At 36.3% G+C, this 21,149-nt stretch overlaps 1 protein-coding gene across 1 annotated transcript; it reads left to right on the forward strand.

Annotated features, from left to right (window-relative positions):
• Window positions 1–4,889: 4,889 nt before the first annotated feature.
• LOC102714607 (40S ribosomal protein S2-3) lies at window positions 4,890–7,122 on the forward strand. The gene is made up of 2 exons (XM_015843449.2): window positions 4,890–5,634; window positions 6,756–7,122. The coding sequence occupies exons 1-2, from the start codon at window positions 4,966–4,968 to the stop codon at window positions 6,915–6,917; spliced, it is 831 nt and encodes a 276-aa protein (XP_015698935.2). The 5' UTR covers window positions 4,890–4,965; the 3' UTR covers window positions 6,918–7,122.
• The last annotated feature ends 14,027 nt before the right edge of the window (window positions 7,123–21,149 follow it).

The raw sequence follows: 21,149 nt of genomic DNA on the forward strand, positions 1-21,149 counted from the left end.
GAGGAGTTGTAGAGAGAGAGGTGGGAGGGGAGGGGAGGGGAGGGGAGGGGGGCGCCGTGCTCAACGCATGGGGGTTTGGGGGCTGAATTCCACTGTGGAAGGGCACTGTTTTTTGCGCTAGGGGCAGAACTACAAAAGGCTATGTCAACACATGGAATTGTACATAGAGTCGTCTAATGTTTTATGTCCCATGCGACGACAGATTTTATGGCGATTTAAAACACATGGCCGAAATAATCCAGGAATATAAAAAACATAAAGTTTTGATAGGTTTGTACGTGCAAAATAGAGATCGTAAAATATTAGAAAAATATAGAAATTGTAGTTTGAACATGTATGGAACATATGAATCAAATGAGAGGAATGAACTCACAAAAAATTTTCCGATAGGTTGCGGCTATTACTAACTTTTTCTCTAAAATGTCTATAGAATTTTCTTTCTTAATAATTCGAAGGCAAGGATATAATTAATACTTTATTTTGAAGACTACGAGCAAGTTCAGTAGTACAGTGAACTAGCTCTAAATTATCTATAGTCAATCTAATATTAATTTATGCAATAGTTACCAACAAAACATATATTATATTATTAATACATAGTCATACTTGTTATACACACATTGTGCATTGAAGTCTATATAACAGTTGACTATAAATCTATAACCTACTATATTTTTCTTCTCTCATATCTTGTTAAAATATGTTTGTAGCTAGCTTACCGTCAGTTTTCCTATAGGATGAAAATCCTCTAAATCTCGTGTTTTTTTCTACAGACCAAAGGGGTCTTTAACTATGGTTAGAATCAATTTTACCTGTATATGCTTTATACAGTAGGCGTAAAAAGTTATTAGACGCAAATGAAGTAAAATTAATCAGCTTGCCTGACTATCCTTCCTAGATTGCACAGTACTCTATTAAATTAAAGTGACAATGACGCGTAGGGTGTTTCCTTTTCGACAATATTATTTCTCGGATTTTATATGTATACTTTCTAAACCGTTAAATGATATATTTAAAAAAGTTTCTATATAAAAAAGTTCATCATCTTATCTTTATCAGAGTAGATTTTTAATTTTATAATAGCAAATTCCATAATTTATACTATTAAATAGCTATTAAAAAATCAGATAATCTTTTCGTTTCATCAACCAAAAGAGCACAACCGTAATATTAAAATTTACACTTGTCTGGTGAATGTTGTATATTTGCCAGCGCTAGTGGTGAATTTTGGAATCTAAAGTATGCGTGGGACTTTTATTCAATATCTTTTGCGGAATAAGATTCCCTTTGCACAAACTAAAGTGACAGCGACAAGTATATTAATTTAAGTATTCCTGGTGTGCTAGATAAATCACATCATGGAACATTTGTTATAGCAAGGGAATGGCACGTTAACAAACTGATCGTGTATACTTTTTTGTTCTCGAGGTTTCTTTGGAAATCGATTAAGCTTAGATGATTTTTAGAACAAATAAACTAACTGGTTGCTGAGATGCGCTTAAACTTTTTAACCCCATATCACATCAAATATTTGGACATTAATTTAAAGTATTAAATATAAACTAATAAAAAGTTAATTTTTAAACGAGAGCTAATCTGTGAGACGGATTTTTTGAGCCTAATTAATCTATAATTAGTAAATGTTTACTGTAACATCACATAGACTAATTAGGCTTATTAGATTCATCTCTTGAATTAGTCCAAGATTATGGATAGGTTTTATCAATAGTCTACATTTACTATTTATAATAAGTGTCCAAATATCCGATGTAACTAGGATTAAACTTTAGTCCTTAGAAACAAACACGTGAAAATCATATAAAGTTTCCCAGTATCAAGGATTTTCAAATATGCACTTGTATGCCTATCTACATGGTAGTGTCATAAAAAGAAAGTATTATAAAATCCTAAGTCCATAATATTATTATTTAAGTGAGTTTTATTAATTTATCGTGCAATGTATATTTACTTTATCATTATATAAAAAAGAAAAAACACCTTTACTTTATCATCATCAGGATGCTTGTTAAACCCTAAAAATATATATCGTCTCCAAGGTTAGAGATAAGTCTTTTCTCGTCAACCTAGGCGGCGTTCGGCACCGGCAGTAAATTATCTCAGCCTCTTATTTTCTACACGTATATTTTCCAAACTATGTAATTTTTTAAAAATTTTCTATAGAAAAGTTATTTTAAAAAATCATATTAATCTATTATATATTTTTTAATAATTAATCATGTATTAATCTATTACTGTGTTTTTCGCGCCGGATTCCTTCTCCAGCCGAACGCGGCCTTAGATCATCCACAACAGCTCATTTATCTCATCCTCTATCTTTTGAAGATAGAGGATGATGAATATAAATTGAGCTCCAACAGGATAGTCATCCTATCATTTATTTTTAGATGTCATCCATATTAGAGAACCTTCATATTTGGATGATCTCTTTCTATCTTCCAAAAAGATATAAAAGATGTCATATATGAATAATCTAATGGAGTATATAGAGATATGAAGGATGAAACTAGTTTAGATGATCATCCAAATAAAGATATGGTTGATCAAATTTAGATGAGCCGTCGGAGATGCTCTTGGTAGTTTACTCTCCCTGGGATCTCAAAAACTCAAATATATCCTGTGCATCTAGCATTTTGCGGATGGACATAGTGAATTTCTCGGCTGTTGAGCCGGTGAATCTTTGTGCTCTGTTCCTTTCCCTACCTTGATTTGATCCAAACAGTCACAGCCAGCCAGTTAAATTACTCTAATTAACCTGTACGGATTGTCTTAAGTCTACTGACATTAAGGGTGCCTTTGTCCTTGGCATTGATGAAAGGCTTCCCAACCAAGGTTAGCACTAGCATGGTGCTGATGTAATCATGCTGGTTCTATCTTATAATTAACCTTTTCTTTTGCCCTCTTTCCATTGCTTTGTGATTAAGGTGATTGGTAACTAGCTACGTCCTCATAAGCCATAATTTGATTCCTTTTTCCCTTCCTCTTTCTCTGGACCATTTCATCATCAGCTTTGCAGATGAATCGATTCCTTGTGTGACTAATCATCATTTTGTGCTTGTAAATGACAGCCACTAACCATCATGATTACAATGATTTTATAGCATGGCCATTGAGCAACCTGCTGGTAGGCTAAAAATATGATGGGATCTTTTGCATGCTCTCAGCAAAAGGAGAAGAAATTATTCTTCCTTTCTGGAGGTTAGGCCAAAAAATTAATAGGTTTCTTTTGTTCATGGAAATTACTAGTGTTGTCAATGCACATGAAGACTATACAATTCAGTTCACAGGGCATCGATGGTGTAGGTACTATTTGAGGCCATGTTTTGGACAAATAACTTTTGGTAGACGAATTTATAGAAATGCATATAGTTTTCGTCTCAAAATAAATGATTATTTTGGTTAAAAATTTTGTCCCGAAATAAGTGATTATTTTAGAGCTAAAAAGAAAATAAAACAGATTAAATATGAGTGTGCACAATTATTACACATGTTTTTATCACGAAAATAATAAGTAGATAGCGACATGGATGTTATTTTATATGCGTACTAATTTGTCTAAAATTGATCAAAGTAGTCACTTATTTTGAAACAGACAAAGTATTTTTACATTACGAGATAATCATCAATACACACCACATGTATACACCCGCCAGTGTATTATCTTTGATATATGTTGTAGATAAATATACATGGCAGGATGGATATGGAAGCTGAGTACATGCACATGCTACTGATGTGATGTAGATCGATGAATGAGTGTGTTAATGTTGTACATGATTTGTACTGTGTCCCTTCTGTTGTGCAACCTTGGAGGCAGGGAAGCACTTTGAATACTTGATGCTAGCTTGTTAAGGTACATTTAATACAGATACAAGATTATTAATTGCATGCCCTGCTCCCTTTAATTTCTTTTTAGTTCCATGCTAGCTAGCTGAGCCGCCCAAGTTTGTCTCCCCTTGAAACAGGGAACTTCTGTCCTGTGGAGACTGGAGATCAAGCAATTATAAAAGCTAAATACAAAAATTTTATGAGAAGTTAGGCCAAAGAACAAGGCTTCCTTTTTGCATGGGAATTTTTTAGATGGTATTTTTTTCCAAGGTATGTATACTTTTATGTTGACCACTTGCCTATATCAAAATATTTCCTCCACAGGCTTAAAAAATGGTGACTGTTATGTAAACTGTTTGGTTGACAGCTAGATGGTTAACATGCTCCCTTTGTTAAAAAATATTTTCTCCACAGGCTTAAAATAATATAGTGGTGAAAGACAACCATAACCTTATTCCCTTTAAGTTCATCTTGCAGGGAGCCCTCAATGGTTAACATGCTCCTTTATTTTTGAGACAAGTTAATTTGGCCTAGAATACATATGCCACTGCCAATATTTAAATTTGAAAGCTTGACTTTGGAACTTCTTTTGAGATTTTTTTAATCGTAGTTTATTTTTAGCATTGTCATTTAAGTCTCTAAGAAAAATTTTAACTATAAATTATTTTGCATATTTTCGCGTTTGGCCAAGTGATGAGGCCCTAGACATTTTTTTTCTTATGGTAGGAGATGGTCTTATGATGTGGGCTCAATATAGCCCAGTAATGTATAGTGGGCTGATTGTCTTGACATGTTTAATAGACGAAACAGATTGGTCACTATGACCGGCCCAAGACTTACCCAGGAGTAGATGTCCAGAAGCCCAAAGCCCATTCACTTTGGGCCGACTGCATCTACCAACAGGCCCACAAACTGGCAGCCCAATTAGGCCCACGAACTTGGCCCACATCACAAGCCCAAGCAAAAACCCTAACCCCGTCGTCTCCACGGCAACCCCTATATAAGGCCGCCGCCGTCCTCCTCCTCCCCTCCGCTCTACCACCCCTCGCGCCGCCGCAACTCCACCGACCCCGGCGATCGGAGCATCGCGGCGCAAGAGCAAAGTAGACCTAGCCCAGCATGGCGGAGCGCGGCGGCGGAGAGAGGGGCGGGGAGCGCGGCGGGTTCGGGCGAGGGTTCGGGCGCGGCGGCCGAGGCGACCGCGGCAGGGGAGGGCGCGGCGGGCGGCGCGGGCCCCGGCAGGAGGAGGAGAAGTGGGTGCCCGTGACCAAGCTGGGGCGGCTCGTGAAGGAGAAAAAGATCGAGAAGATCGAGGAGATCTACCTGCACTCGCTCCCCGTCAAGGAGCACCAGATCGTGGAGCAGCTCGTGCCGGGGCTCAAGGACGAGGTGATGAAGATCACGCCGGTGCAGAAGCAGACCCGCGCCGGGCAGCGCACGAGGTTCAAGGCGTTCGTGGTCGTCGGGGACGGGGACGGCCACGTCGGGCTCGGCGTCAAGTGCGCCAAGGAGGTGGCCACCGCCATCCGCGGCGCCATCATCCTCGCCAAGCTCTCCGTCGTGCCGGTCAGGAGGGGGTACTGGGGGAACAAGATCGGCAAGCCCCACACCGTGCCGTGCAAGGTCACCGGCAAGTGCGGCTCCGTCACCGTGCGCATGGTGCCGGCGCCCCGTGGTTCCGGCATCGTGGCGGCGCGCGTCCCCAAGAAGGTGCTCCAGTTCGCCGGCATCGAGGATGTCTTCACCTCGTCGCGCGGCTCCACCAAGACCCTCGGCAACTTCGTCAAGGTATCTTAAATCCCTTATCTGCTCCTGAGATAATACCACTGCTGAAAATATTCGATGAAAATATCGATGATATCTACATTGAATGCAATAAAATGACATGACTGTGATTAAATGCTGAAAATAATGATGATATCTACATTGACTGCAATAAAATGGCATGACTTTGTGTGATTAATAACATAGGTAGTCATTGTAGTATATAGTTTATTCTGACGTATCGGACCTTTATCACACGGTCATACTATCCCTGTTACTACAATATTAACAAGAATCTAGTATCTGAGTCATATTCTGCCATGAACTCTGACATTGGTCCCATGGTGTAGGTATACAATTCAGTTGTGTGCCCAGTATTTTCGTTTGATATCTGAGCCATATTCTGCCATTGAACTCTGTACTATTGTGCTTAGTACTTTTACTATGCATCTTGGTTGTAATTTCAAGTGCATAGTTCTGTTTGAAGTACTAGTACACATCTTTTTCATGTGAGTACAGTTCAGTTGTGTGCTTGGTGTTCTCGTTTGATATCTGGGACATATTCTGCCAGTGAACTCTGTACTGTTGTGCTTAGTACTGTTGCTATGCATTTTGATTGTCATGTGCTTAGTACTGTTGCTATGCATTTTGATTGTCATTTCAAGTGCATCGTTCTGTTTAAGTACTAGTACACCTTTTTATGAGTATTTTTTCAAGGTATGTTGACTAGGGTTATGTTTTATTCATAGAATCGCTTCCCTGCTACGATGGTTCATCATTGTGTGCGAATTGTAGACTGATTTGTTTGATTATTGGGATGATTGTTGTTTGCTACAAATTCTGATGAGGTTATCTGCCTTGTTTGTAATGTTGCCACTGATTCGCTTCATCCTTGTAGTTGCTAGCTGAAAATAGCCTTCATACTTGCAGCAGTGCATGATAGTGTTCACCCTTGGACTCTGAATTATAATTTCATGTACACCATTGCATGTCACATGGGGTTGTTAGACCTCGTTATTTTCATCTACATGTCAAGAATATTGAATATGGTATCTTACTGTTCAATCTTTAATGCACTTCGTCCAAGTATTGTAATTATTGAAGTTTGCACCATTCTTACAACCTGAACTTTGTGTTCTTGACAGGCCACCTTCGATTGTCTCATGAAAACCTATGGCTTCCTGACTCCTGACTTCTGGAGGGAGACAATGTTTATCAGGACTCCGTTCCAGGAGTACACAGACTTCTTGGCGAAGCCAACAAAGGGGCTCTTGATCGAAGCACCAGCTGAGAAGCTAGAGGCTTAGAAATTTTGGGAGTAAAATGCTTATAAAGAAATTTTTGCCCTTTTGACAGCAGGAACTGCTTTCTTGCCCTCAACTCATGTACCAAAAATCCAAATTTTGAATTATTGAACCTTTATGCACTACAGAATGTTTAGGTGCCGTCTCCTCTATGTTTGCAATTGCCGTATTGAATTATCTACGAAAGCAGCGATACACCTGCCGTATCTTTTGGTGGTTTTCTTTTATTCTACTCTGGAGTCTGCCCCAACTTGGATCACCATGAATCGTGTGAGAAATTTGCTAAATTAACACTCCAAAAAAGTGTTTTCTTACGTTTTGACACTTGAAGATCGGTTTTGATTAGATGACACTGTATACATGGTGTGGTTTATTTTCCTAAGATTTCTTCCTTTTAATTCATCGTTTTTTCTTTTCTCTGTTTTGACTAGCGAAAATAATCACCATGTCTGAGCTGCCAACGTAACGGGCCACCCTGTAAGTAACTCCAACAGCTTCCTACTCTATCTCTGTTTTTTTGGAAATTGTCTCTGTTGTTTTTTTGGAAATTGTCTCTGTTTTTTTAATTGTAAAAAAACTGTCTCAAACAGTTTGCTATACGGGTTCGGATTTCACTTGGCATAAAGTATTACTTGCTATCTCTGTTTTTTGGTAAATTATCGTCTTAAACAGTTTGCTATCCGGGTTCGGATTTTACTTGACTATGACGTCTCTAACAGTTTGCGTTTAGATTTCAGTTTGCAGTCTGGATTCGGATTTCACTTTGCATGCAGGAATTACGACGCCTGCCTGTAAATTTTGACGTTTTTCTTTTCCGTGGAGTCCCGACGTTGCTGTCCCGTCACCCTGGTCGCCATCCAGTGGCTGAGCCGCCGCCGCCCTAGAGGCCTGTTCCCGGCCACCGCCGGCCCCTCCACATCGGCGCTCGCCCCGGCGCTAACTCGTCCGTCCTGCGCTCGCTCATCCGACGGTTCAAGCCCCTCCGCCGCGCGCCGCCTTCACGGTCGGCTGCACCGCCACCGTGGCGATAATGAGGAACGACGGGTCGCCGGCTCCAGCTCCAACCAGTCGTCCAACGCCGGCGAGGAGGCGGCGTCCAACATTGAGGTCGTCGAGGACCCGGATCTCGTCGGCCTCCGCGCCATCTGCGTGCCCAAGCGCAAGATGCCGCTCCCTGTCGAGAACCACAAGAAGGTGAGCTGCCTTGCGGCCTAGTGTGAAGTGTGCTTGCTTTGCTTCTTTTTTTTACTTTTCGGTTTAGCGGAGAAAGTTTCAGGCTTTCTCGTGATGTTTGATTCGTGGTCACGAGGAGGTTTTCAGCCAAGATCAGATCTTTGTGGCACCTAGATTACTTGCATACTGTACACTATGTCAACATCATTAGTTCTCATTTTCTCTATCAGTGCAATACAACTCAAGTGCAGGCAAAGTTTGCATCTTCCATCCAATCTTTCGTATTTCGATCGATAGAGCATTTGGTGCTTGTGAGCTACGATACAATTTGTCATCTTGGCCGTTGACCTGTGTTCTTCCAGTGATCTATGAAAAGATTTCATAAAACTGAAGTTTCTTTCTTTTTTTTGGTTGATTAGTTCTGATATATTATTTGCTCATTCATGCTCCATTTCTCAGAGAAGTGCAATTGAAACACTACCGGTGGCGCAGGATGGGGCGTCACGGGGACGGTGGCGTCACGGGGCGGCGCGGGATGGGGCGTCACGGGGGCGGTAGCGTCGCAGGGCGGCGCTGAAGGGCCGCCGCGGCGCGGCCGGCACGGAAGGGACGTCGTGGCTGCCACTGCTGGGCGATGAGAGCGACAACAGAGACGGCAATCTGCTATCTCTCTCAACTTCCAACCGTTTCGATGACTTAATCGGTTTTTGGCAATATCCTTAATGGTTGGAGATAAAACAATTTTCCGTTTGCCATATTATTTACAAATTTGTTAAAACAACCATTTGGGCAACTGTTAGAGTTGCTTTAACGTAAGTAAGATATCCTAAACTATTTTAAATATAATCCTATTATCTAAATATTTCAAATTGTCTACCTAAATAAATTATTTTAAATCAATCTTATGATCTAAATATTTGAAATTGTCTATGTAAATAAAATAGCAGCAAAATAATAGTAACTATTGTCTTATTACAAATTTAATTGTAGGCTCGCACATATTTCTGACACTAATTTTAGAATCAGTAGACAAGTTCACACCAGAACAATTTTGGTTAATAATTATTTTCACATATAATATTAGCATAAAATTTAAACCCTGCAGGCTAAAATTAATGAAAACAACTATTTTAAGCAAACCTCATAATTATAAGTGAGCTGAGTGTCTCAGGCCGATCAGGGCCGCTCATTTCAATGAAGATGAGTCTAGGCCGTTGGATAGGGGCGCTCTAATGTGCGTCCGGGCGAGATTGCTTCCACCGCATTATATATATATATATATATATATATATATAACTAACTAATACTTGCACCCTCGTAGAATAACCTATTCTACGTCCCCTTCTTTCATAAGGCTCAAAACTCACCTCCCACCTCCTTTAAAGGGCCCAAAACCTCTTTCCTGTTTGGTTAAAGCTGCCACTCGTTAGTTAAATCCGTCCTTTGATCTTCCTTCATATCTCACATTTGTCCAGTTCCGTTTGTCTGAAAAGTGCAGTAACACGAAGACAAAAAAAAATAGTAACATGCCTTATAAAATACAGTAATAATGTCAAAATATAGTCATGACAGATCTAGTTTTTTAAATCACACTTTTTAACCAATATGGTGAAAATGGTTTTAAAAAATAATATAAAACACATGAGATATTGCTCTCTAAAGATTAAAAATATAATATTTTTAGCTCTCTCACATGTATTAGTTGTACAACGGTATACAGTCATGATGTTACTATACTTCTATTATGATGTTACTGTATTTCTATCACGATGTAACTGCAACTATGCAACACACATGTTACTGCACGTATATCGCGATATTACTGCACTTCTATCACAACATTACTGCAATTGTGCAGTTATAATACACATATTTTAAAGCAACGTAGCGTTATTAGTGCATAGAAGACGCATCATTACTGCACGTATAGATATTTCTTAAAATTTCGAACTTTAAACAACTTTATCTTTCACCTCATATATTATTTTTAAGAACTTTTGTACCATATTGTTTGAAAAAATGTTCTAAAAAGTAGATCTCTCATGTGTATGTTTCGACGTTGTTGCTGCAAATTAGTCGTCGTGTTACTGCACAATTTCTGTGAGACGAGAGGTGAACTTAAATAGACATGAGGAAAAGCCCATAAAGAGATTGACCACCGGGGTTTGACCAGGCTTTAAATAAGATGGAGGTGGTTTTTGGAGCTTAGGATGAGAGCGGGAGATGAGATGGACCTTGGGAGGTCTTAGAAGGGTGGGGGTGTAGAATAGCTTATATTAAAGGGGTGCACATATTAGTGTTCCTCTCTCTCTCTATATATATATATGCACCCTCTTAGCGTATATATATATAGAGCAAGACTAATACGTGCACCCGTTAGTATAAGCTATTCTACACCTCAACCCTTCTAAGACTTCCCAAGGCCCATCCCACCCTCCTCCCAAGGCCTAAAAATCATCTCCACCTCATTTAAAGGCTTATCAAAGGGTTAATCCCGTGGGTCAACCTCTTTATGGGCTTTCCCTCATGTTTATTTAAGCTCATCTCTCGTCTTAGAGGAATTATGCAATAACACGACGACAAAAATACAGTAGTTATTTGTCGTGTTACTGCATAATTTCTGTGAAGCGAGAGATAAGCCTAGATAGACATGAGGGTAAGTCCATAAGGAGATTGACCCATGGGGTTAACCCTTTGACCAGGCTTTAAATGAGGTGGGGTGATTTTGGGGCCTTGGGAGGAGGATGGGAGATGTGATGAGCCTTGGGAGGCCTTGGAAGGGAGGGAGTGTGTAGAATAGCTTATACTAAGGGGGTGCGCGCATTAGTCTTGCTCTCTCTATATATAATCTACTCCATACCGTTGAGTTTGCATCAATTCAACGATCTGCCATTAACTTTGTTGAGTTTTAAGATATACCCTCGGTTAGCAGTTTTCTGTACAATATATCCTTGGATCCTATGTATTTGTAATAAATGTCCAAAATGCCCTTTAGATATACAAGATTGACTATTAATTTATCATGTTATAAGATCGAGAAAATTATGAAAATTTTTGCCTAGCATCCTAACAGATCGTTATAGTTTGTAGGTATATTTTAAGATTATTTTTCATATTTTATTTTTTGGAAAAATATTTTCTCGATCTTAAAACATACCCACAAACTATAATGATTTGTTAGGATGCTAGGCAGAAATTTTCATAATTTTCTCAATCTTCTAACACGATAAATTAATAGTCAATCTTGTATGTCTAAAGTATATTTTGGACATTTATTACAAATGCATAGGATCTAAGGGTATATTGTAGAGCAAACTGCTAACCGAGAGTATATCTTAGAACTCGACAAAGTCAATGGCTGATCGTTGAATCGATGCAAACTTAATGGTATATAGTAGATTTTCTCATATATATATATATATATATATGTATGTATTTATTTACATACAGACACTCTATATGAAAATCTGCATAGATATATCGATATAAATATTATATATCTGCACAAAATATTATAGATATAAACTTAACATAGAAAAATATTTATAGATATAAATTATATACGCAAACTTTGTACACATAAACTAAAAAAATATTTTATAAAGTAAAAAAAAGAAAAAGAAAAGTACCGTGTGATGCGCCGGCACGCGCACGGGGATTAGTCTTTTAGTGTTGGATATGTCATGCGATGATGACGATGAATGCGATGACGATGATGAGTAAAATGAGTTTGTTCATGATAGATTATTTTTTAGAGGAATGCATGTTCTCACATAATATTTTTCATATGTGTATGTTGTGTAAAAGCAACAAAATTAGTACACATATGTCTTATTATTTTATAAAAAGTCCTTGATATAGAAAATATTTGTCTTCTTTATTTTATAGTGCATAATTATAGAAGGAGAGAGGTGGAGCGAGTACGTCGCGCTGATCTAGACCTCATTTCAATGAAGATTTGTTTAGGTTATTGCATATGTTACACGATGACGATGATAAGTAGATCGAGTAGGTGCACATATAGGTTATTTTTTTAAGGAAATAGTGCATGTTCTCACCTAACATTTTTCTTAAAAGTATGTGTTGGGTGAAAGCTACAAAATCAATTCACATATGTCTTATCTCATAGAAAGTTCTTGATATATGAAAAAAATTATCTTGTTTATTTTATAGTGCATAGTTATAGGAGTGGGTGGTGGAGGGTGTGTCATTTAGGCCAATCATTTCAACGAAGATGACTTTTGGCCGTTGGAAGTGTCATGTGAGTAAAAGAGTTGGTGCATTGTAGACTAATAATACACTTGAAAACATGTTTTTTGATGTAAAAAAATGACGATATGGCATCATGTCTTCATTGATTGAACTACATTTTTGCATGAAGATTGCATAATATATATATTTTTGGTGAACTTTGCAAAGAGTTTGCTAAACTACTGCAACACAAAAAATGGTGCAGCAATTTATTTTCTAAGGGGACATTCTCTCACCCTTATTTTTCGCTTATGCTTATAAGCTAAAATTTAAATTTTTTAATTTAAATTTAGAGTTAATTTTAGGGTCTTCATTGTAGTTTATTATTCGGCATTTGCTTTTACATCACTAACAACATTCCTGGCCTGGTCAAAACTCCCCCGCTGGTCAAACCCGTCTATAATGATCTTAAAATACACCTCACCTTTGTCCACTCCTGTCTATCTGAAAAGTGTAGTAACACGAAAATAATAATACAGTAACATGACTTATAAAATACAGTTACAACATCAAAATATAGTTATGACAAATCTATTTTTTTAAATCACATGAGATATTTGACACTTTCTTCGGTGCTAAATTGTTTATTTAACATTCATAAGTATGACACGTGGGATTACCTGAGTCGAGTCAATGCTAGGATATCAAATAATCAAACACTAATTTATAATGTTAAAAAATCAAATCTCTCCCATCAAACATGATGAGGACACAACTAGCTCGGATATAACTATGAGTATGTTATGGATTAATCAACCAAATGTGTATATGTTCTATATTAGATTTACTTGTTATATATTTGAACAAACGCTGCTACACATTGAGTTTCGTGTGTTTTCGTTCTCAGAGTTACTTGCTTGGGCGAAAGAAAATAGACCGATTGTAAGGATTGCATGGATGATTAAAGAAGTTGATTGGAGGCCAAACCAAAACCTTCTCCAAGTCCACTTCCATCTCACCACGTCACTTTTGGTCAATAGAAGATAAGAGATAAAGTTCTACACGTTTTGGATTTGGATTCGGGCCTCCTGACAACATCAACTTCAAACAGACCTAGCCGCTGATCTAGAAGAAATTTTTGGGCCCATGAGTACTTGTTGGAAATCTTATGGAGTCTACTTTCAGATGTTTTGGTCCCACGTCAAAATTCCTACCGAGCTGCTAGGAATCCGCAAAACAAGCCACGTATCTCATCCATTCTGAATCTGATTTGAGTTTTGGGCCTTATAATTGTGTCGTGGGCAACCCTAGAATGTCCCTAATCCAAATGAATATTTGCAATCGAAAAATAATTTATGAGTAAAAATTTTATATATGTATTTTGAGCAATCTAAATGTCAAGGATGAAAAATAAACTTCCATGAAAAACCACAAAATTAACTCTAAATTTAACGTTGAAAATTGAAATTTTAGTTTATAAGTATAAACAGAAGCGGAAAGATGGGAGTGTTAATCTAGCGCTTGGGTTCGTTATATACACTACACCTTTTTAGAAATACGCACAACCTATAAGCACCTATTCTGTTGGTAGCACCTTTTTAATACTTATTTTTAACAACAAAGGATTCAAAAACTTGTATTAAAAACCGTACCATTTGATCACATCAATATTACTTATGTGGCAGTAAGACTACCAATCTAGGCTGCGTTCGTTTGAAGACAGGTAAGTTAACTTATCCCGGTGTGGAAAATGTAGTAACAGATTAGTACATGATTAATTAATTATTAATTATTACAAAAAATATAAAATAGATTAATTTGATTTTTTAAAACAACTTTCCTATAGAAATTTTTTGCAAAAAATACACCGTTTAGCAGTTCGGTAAGTGTGCGCGTGAAAAACGAATGGGATAAGTTAACTTATGGGGGTAGCCGAACGCGGCCCTACTATATTAGGGGTGGCTAGCATATTAGTGACTGTTTGGATCTAGGAACTTTTCTTTAATCTCTTGTCAAATCGGATGTTTGAACATTAATTAGAAGTATTAAATATAGACCGATAACAAAACTAATTATATAAATAAATGTTATTTCATTAGACAAATTTTTTAAGCCTAGTTAAGCAACGATTAGAAAATGTTTGCTATAGCCTCACATTCATTAATCATTGACTAATTAGGTTCAATAGATTCGTCTCACGGAATAGTTCATAGTATGGGGTGGGTTTTATTAATAGTCTATATTTAATACTTCTAATTAGTGTCCAAACATTCGATGTGACATGGACTAAAAAAGTCTTTGATGATCCAAACAGGGTCTTAGTCTGGCCACGTACGCCAACATAATAATATCTTGTCACGAGGGATGGCTGGCATGTCAGTCATGCCATGCAAGCTAGATCGCACGACTACATTACATTAGGGTGTGTTTGGTTGGCGGTAAGGTGTGATATGATATGACTATCTATAATTTTAGAGATATGGTGATCTAGATTTATGTTTGGTAAGATGGATGAGACGATCAAATGTTTTGCTTGGTTGGATGGATGAGGAAGAATGAGATGAGCATATTTAATTGGTAATAAGTAATAATAATAATAATAATTAATCAACATAAATAGTATCCTAATTAGTATAAATTAACAATAAAATATATCTATCATAATTAATTAACACTAATTTAAACTTGTTAATTAGTAATTAGTAACAAAACACGCTAATTATCACTAAACAATCACTAATGAACATAGTTATTGAAGGTGGATGAGCTCATCAAGCCAATTTGGTTGGATACACCCATCTAGCATCTTCATGAAATATTTCTCTCCTAGGCCACCTAGGCCACCCTTATTCAACTTTGTCCGAAAACCAAACACATCAAAAAAAACTGGACGGTCATCTTCTATCTAGAAAAGTCCAGCCAACCAAATACACTCTTAGACGGACGTGCTATCCCACTGCCATACCAACAGAATATGGGATTGGCCTTGACAATACTATCATAACACACTGGACACCATGGCGTGCGGGATTGGCCATGACAGTGGCTGATCGGCATGACTATCAACATACCATAGTGCCACTCTAGGCGGGATTGGCCATGTGAGTGCTGTCTTAATGTGTGTGATGCCGTGCTAAACGGTGCGGATTTGAAAATAAGTTTTGAGATTATTTATTTTAAAAATAACTATTAAAAATGCTAGAAATAAAAAAATCAACTTATTATGGGCTTATTTTCTTTTCTCACAACTTGTCACAACTCACCAGTACAAAGCACTACACTTAAATCAACACCACTTGTTATGTGCTCATTTTCTTTCTCACGACTTGCCACAAGTAGGGGCGATAATAGGGCTAACTTTTTTGCCTATAAGATTTAATTGTTGGAGTTCAAAATGGGTTGAAATAAATTTTTATAGAGTTTTAAGATTAAAATTTTTAGGGATTAAATAGGGTTATGAAAGAACACAAGTGCTTTGGCCCAATAGCACTCCTAGCCACAAGTGTGCCCAACTTTGCCAAAACTTTATTTTGGCATAGTGCCACAATGTTGGGAGTCATAAAATAGATTGTTTTAGAGCACACACCGGTGTTATGCCCATTTATAGCGATGAAGTGACCACGCCTTTGGACGAATAGACAATGAAGTGACCATGGTTTTAAAATGCATTTGACTTTGTCGTGATAATAACTCCTTAATTAGCGACAAAAACTACTAAAAATGAGACAAAATTGGTTGAAAATTTGATTGCTACGAGCTTGACTGATTTATTTAGTCATGTCAGTATATGAATTAATAACAATAATTGTTGCATAGTTATTGTCACATTTTGAAACTGTCACAATTAAGTAAATATGTATGATGATGTAGTTTCTTTGGAAGACACTTATTTTAATTTCCATTTTCTATACATTTCATGCATGATGTATAGAAGAAAATTTGGAAAAAACAAAATGTTTCATTTTGGATGAAACTAGGAAACATATATGTTTCTATTTTTATAGGCTTAAAATAGAATATGTCAAATTTACAAGAAAATTGAGAAAAAAAAACAAGATTTTACATTTGGAATCAAATTGCGGTATGTAGATGTTTCTAGTTTTATAGGCTTAAATAGAATATGTTAAAAACTCTATTAGAATAAAAATTAGTTAATATTATACTAACGATAAAATTAATCTGAGCCACTAATTAAAAATGGTATTTTAATACTTTGTTAATTAACTAATTAGTAGTATTTTGTACTACTTCTGTTTTTTGTTTGACGCCGTTGACTTTTTGAGTTACATTTGACCCTTCATCTTATTAATTTTTTTTGTCTAAATGTATAAAATTATAAATCATACTTAAAGTTACTTTAGTAATAAATCAAATCATAATAAAATATTCAATAATAATATAAATTTTTGAATAAGACGAAGGGTCGAACATAAATCAAAAAGTCAACGGCGTCAAAAAAAAATCGGAGGGAGTAATTTAGATTTTTTTTTTGCAAACAAAAAGTTAATACATAGGAGAAGATCGTTTTCTTCGTGTGCGCATTGTTGGGAGGTCATGATCCACGGCTGGTAGGTAGAAGAGAAGATAATACGAATTTCGGGCTCATAATTAAAAAGACAACAATATCACTCCAAATTTCTACTACTCCTAATACTGTTGGTAGTATAATTTAATCACAACCATTCGATAAAAAATAGATCAATGGTATTGATTAAAATCTACTTCCAGTAGAACGCACCAAAAAAGAGCTTATTTTTAACATCAATAGTATGGAATATGTTTAGTAATAGAATTGGTTTCCTCCAACGTCACATCCTATGTGCACCAGGGTATCATCTTCTATCTCGGTCAGTTGAACCCCTCTGGCTCATTGTTGAAAAGAAGCCATAAGGTAATCTTAAATATGCACCTAACTGCTAACCGATATCCAATTGCCACCGTAGGAGCTGATTATATATATACGCATAACGCATTGCTGAGGAGATGAATAAGACGCCAGATGCATGACTTCATGCAATTTTTGCCTTCAAATCAGTTCCTGTACATTTTTTTGCAGAGAGGGATGAAATGCACGTGGGAGGTGTATGAATCACGTGTTTTGCTTTGTATATCCACATGAGGCCACAAGAATCGTCCTTTTACTTTTGTTTATGTTTATAAGTTAAAATTAAAATTTTAACCTTAAATTTAGAGCTGATTTTGAGATATTTTTATCGTAGTTTATGTTTTAACCTTTGCTTTTAAATCATTAAAAACAAATATATAAAAATTTTATTCATAAATTATTTTTCATTTGTAAATATGAATTTTCTATCCATTATTTATTTAAAAAATAATTTAACACCGGTAAGATCACTTATATCATCCTTTAACATTGTTCCTGCGTCTGAAACAATTGCATCTGCAAATAACTTCTTGACACACGTGCGGGTGCAAAATTTTCCCTTTATGTTCCTCAAGACCACGTCTCTATTTTTTAGGTGATGAAAAGGAAAGATTATCTAATTTTTTATAGCTATTGAATGATATAAACCATGAAATTAACTAATACAAAGTTAAAAATCTTCTATGGAAAAGTTAGATGATGAATTTCTATATAGAAAGTTTCGTGAGAAACAGTTTATTAGTTTGAGAAACACACGTGCAAAAGACGAGGAATTATCTGAAAATGTTAAAGCATGCACATTATACACACATGGATTATTGAATAAAAGAAAATCTACCACTGATAATTGCATTCCACTAGTTTCTTGCAGGGTATAGCAGAGTCACAGTTTTGGTTGATGATGATTGGGCTCCAAACATTTTCCATGAACATGATGCTCGTTACATAGCCCAGGGCCAATTAACACTGCAAGTTTTGATGTTCTTTGCATAGCCCCAACCACATGGAGTAATGAAGTTGGTTTGCCTCAGTTGTTAAACCTGACTCTTTCGTGTTATTGGCCACCTTCGATGGTCTCCTGAAAACCTATGACTTCCAGACTCCTGACTTGAAGAGAGAGGATGTTTATTAAGGCCATGTTTAGTTCCAAAAAGATTTTCCAAAAACATCACATTAAATTTTTAGACACCTAAATAGAGCATTAAATATACATGAACATTAAAATTAATTACATAGTTATGAGAGAAATCGTGAGACGAATCTTTTGAGCCTAATTAGTACATGATTAGCCATACGTGCTGTAGTAACCCACATGTGCTAATGATGGATTAATTAGGCTCAAAAGATTCGTCTCACAGTTTCTTGGTAGCATCTGTAATTTGTTTTGTAATTAAACTACGTTTAATACTTTAAATATCCATATATCCGATGTGATGTTTTAAAAATTTTTTTGCAAAGTGAACGGGGCCTAAGATGGGTATTATTATGGTCCTTCAGATGATACATGGAATTGCCATATTTTTAGTGTAAATTTTGATATCTCTAAATGAGATACCAAAATTTTAGCAAAAAAATTGATATATAACGATATTTTTTTTTTCAAAAACCATATTTTTTTTTCTTACCAAGATGCTATTCCAAGAGTACATTGACTTGTTGGATAAGCCAACAAAGTGGCTCATGATTGAATCGCCCGAAGATAAGATTCTTGGGCTGCGTTTGTTCGGACAGCAACATTGCAAACCTTTTTCTTTTTTGCTTTTGGATGTACGCTTTTGAATTACTAAACGCTTTTACAAAATATCTCTTATATTTCTAAAGTAGATGTTTAACTTTGTAGTAATTGATTTCATCCTTTATACCATTAAATTGCTATCATAAAATCATATAATCTTTCATATTTTAACAAGAAAGAACACAATCTAAAACATTATTATTAGAAATGTTTGAAGTAGAAAACTGAGAAATAAGTTTGCCTCTTGGCAACAAGAACTTGTTTCTTTCTCTAAAAAAAATAAAATCATACATTCTAATATCAAACCACTTGTAATTTTTCATTTTATATGAAACTCATCACATGGTGAAATTTGAATTCCCATCATGCTGAAAATGGGAATCGACATATCACGCTAAAAATGGAAATTAACAGGAGTAATGGGTAAGGGCATGGAGAAAATGAGAATAGCATGGAGTAACGGTTAAATATATGATCCCAATAGAACTGGAAAAAAAAGAAATGATACATTAATTCATATAATAAGAGTGGGTAAGTAGACCAACTACGCAAAGAGCATTTCCATTAATATGTCAACAAAAATGATATGGATTACCATAACACACTTAGTTTCCTCATTCATTATTCCTATTTCTTATTTTATGTCCTCCCCTCTTTTGGTGTATGTTTATCTCTAGCTCTTAGTCTATGATTGAGAAAATGTTCATATTTCATTTTCGTCTTCCATTAGTTAGTCCATGATTGAGAAAATGTTTATCTCTAACTCTTAATCTATGCAAATGAAGACTTACACCATCATCTTTTTACTTCTTTTCATGCTTATAAGCCAATATTTTAATTCTTAACTTTAAATTTGGAGTTGATTTTAAGGGTTTTTAATTGTAATTTATTTTTGAACCTTTGCTTGATCCCCTCATATTGGCGAACAAGAATGGAACCGACTTCCTTGTTTGATGTGAAAAACAATATTAATAAAATGATTCGGTCCAAACAGAGCAATGGATTACACGATCTTTTGTCATGCCTGGGTTGGCAAACCATTCTTTGAACATCCATTTAAAATAACCCAAAAGGGTAAAGATCCAACGCTCTATGACAGAAGGTACTGTATGAAAGGTATTAGAATTAGTTAGGTATTAAGGGTAAAATGGTAATTGTACACAAGGCAGTAAGTCCAAAAAATAGAAAAAGCTACCATGTCGGTACTCTCTAAGTGAGATCAAAGGTATCGTTGCCATTGATTTACGTGGTATCCAAAGTGCGGCATGATTTACGTGACATTTTGTTAGATTTGCATGATATCGTACTGAGAGAAAACCACGCCGACTGAACGCGTTTCGGGGTGAATGATTTTTGTACAGAGAAAAAACGGCAATTAAAGATGACAAATTTACACACCAATATAAATCCATGCTAACCGAAAGAAGATCTAGATGGATGATTTGCGTATGAAACAAATCGAAGATATACATGTCTAAATCTCGATCAGGACCTGCTATAATGAACCGATCAATATAGAATGGTTTGAATTTGTATTTTAGAGGTTTGGCAAACCTGTTTTCCTCTCTCCTATAGCATCTCCAACCTGAGGCTAAAAATTAGCCCCTAATAATTCTGGATTGGTTTCGTCCTAAAAACTATTAGATCCAAAAATCACCATTCTCTCCAACAGTGGCCTTATAATTAGTTCTCAAAATTTTTGAAATAGCCCACATTAATCTTTTGTCTCAATTAAAATCATTGGTATTCTACTTCAGAGTAAAATGCTGGATATAATCATTCTTCTGGTGTGCACAAGAACTTTATAAGCTAGTATATATTTGTTAAAATACTTCAGTGTGCTATATCAACATATATTTTAGGTTGCAATCCACGCTGAGCTACATCATGGTACCCCTATTTAGACATATCAACTAGCAAAATCTATCGACCAGCCGTGAAGCCGACCAGTAGGGGGACGGTGGCAGCAGCAGGTCGAGATCGTTTCCAAGGATGACGAATTATTGTATTGGGAACCCCAATAGAAAACCAAAATTTAGCTCAAAAGGTACATGTGCTTGGGGATGCTAAAAATTTAGGAGTGCTTTTGGGCATCCGTTCGACTGTGTTTTTAGTTTATAATGCCAAATTTTAATTTTTGAGACTCATATTAGCCTGTTGTTGGAGATGCTCTTACAATTATCAATAATATTATTGAAACTAGCCATAATCACTGAAACACTACATGTAGAGACAGTCCCGAAGGATGGAT

Source organism: Oryza brachyantha, chromosome 7 (assembly GCF_000231095.2).
Source record: "Oryza brachyantha chromosome 7, ObraRS2, whole genome shotgun sequence".
NCBI classification, from domain to species: Eukaryota; Viridiplantae; Streptophyta; class Magnoliopsida; order Poales; family Poaceae; genus Oryza; species Oryza brachyantha.

Excerpts from the sequence above, each read along its gene's own strand:
- LOC102714607 (XM_015843449.2), top strand. The coding sequence starts at position 4,966 with ATGGCGGAGCGCGGCGGCGGAGAGAGGGGCGGGGAGCGCGGCGGGTTC. Across the intron at positions 5,635-6,755 it reads CCCTCGGCAACTTCGTCAAG|GCCACCTTCGATTGTCTCAT; the intron begins GTATCTTAAATC and ends TGTTCTTGACAG.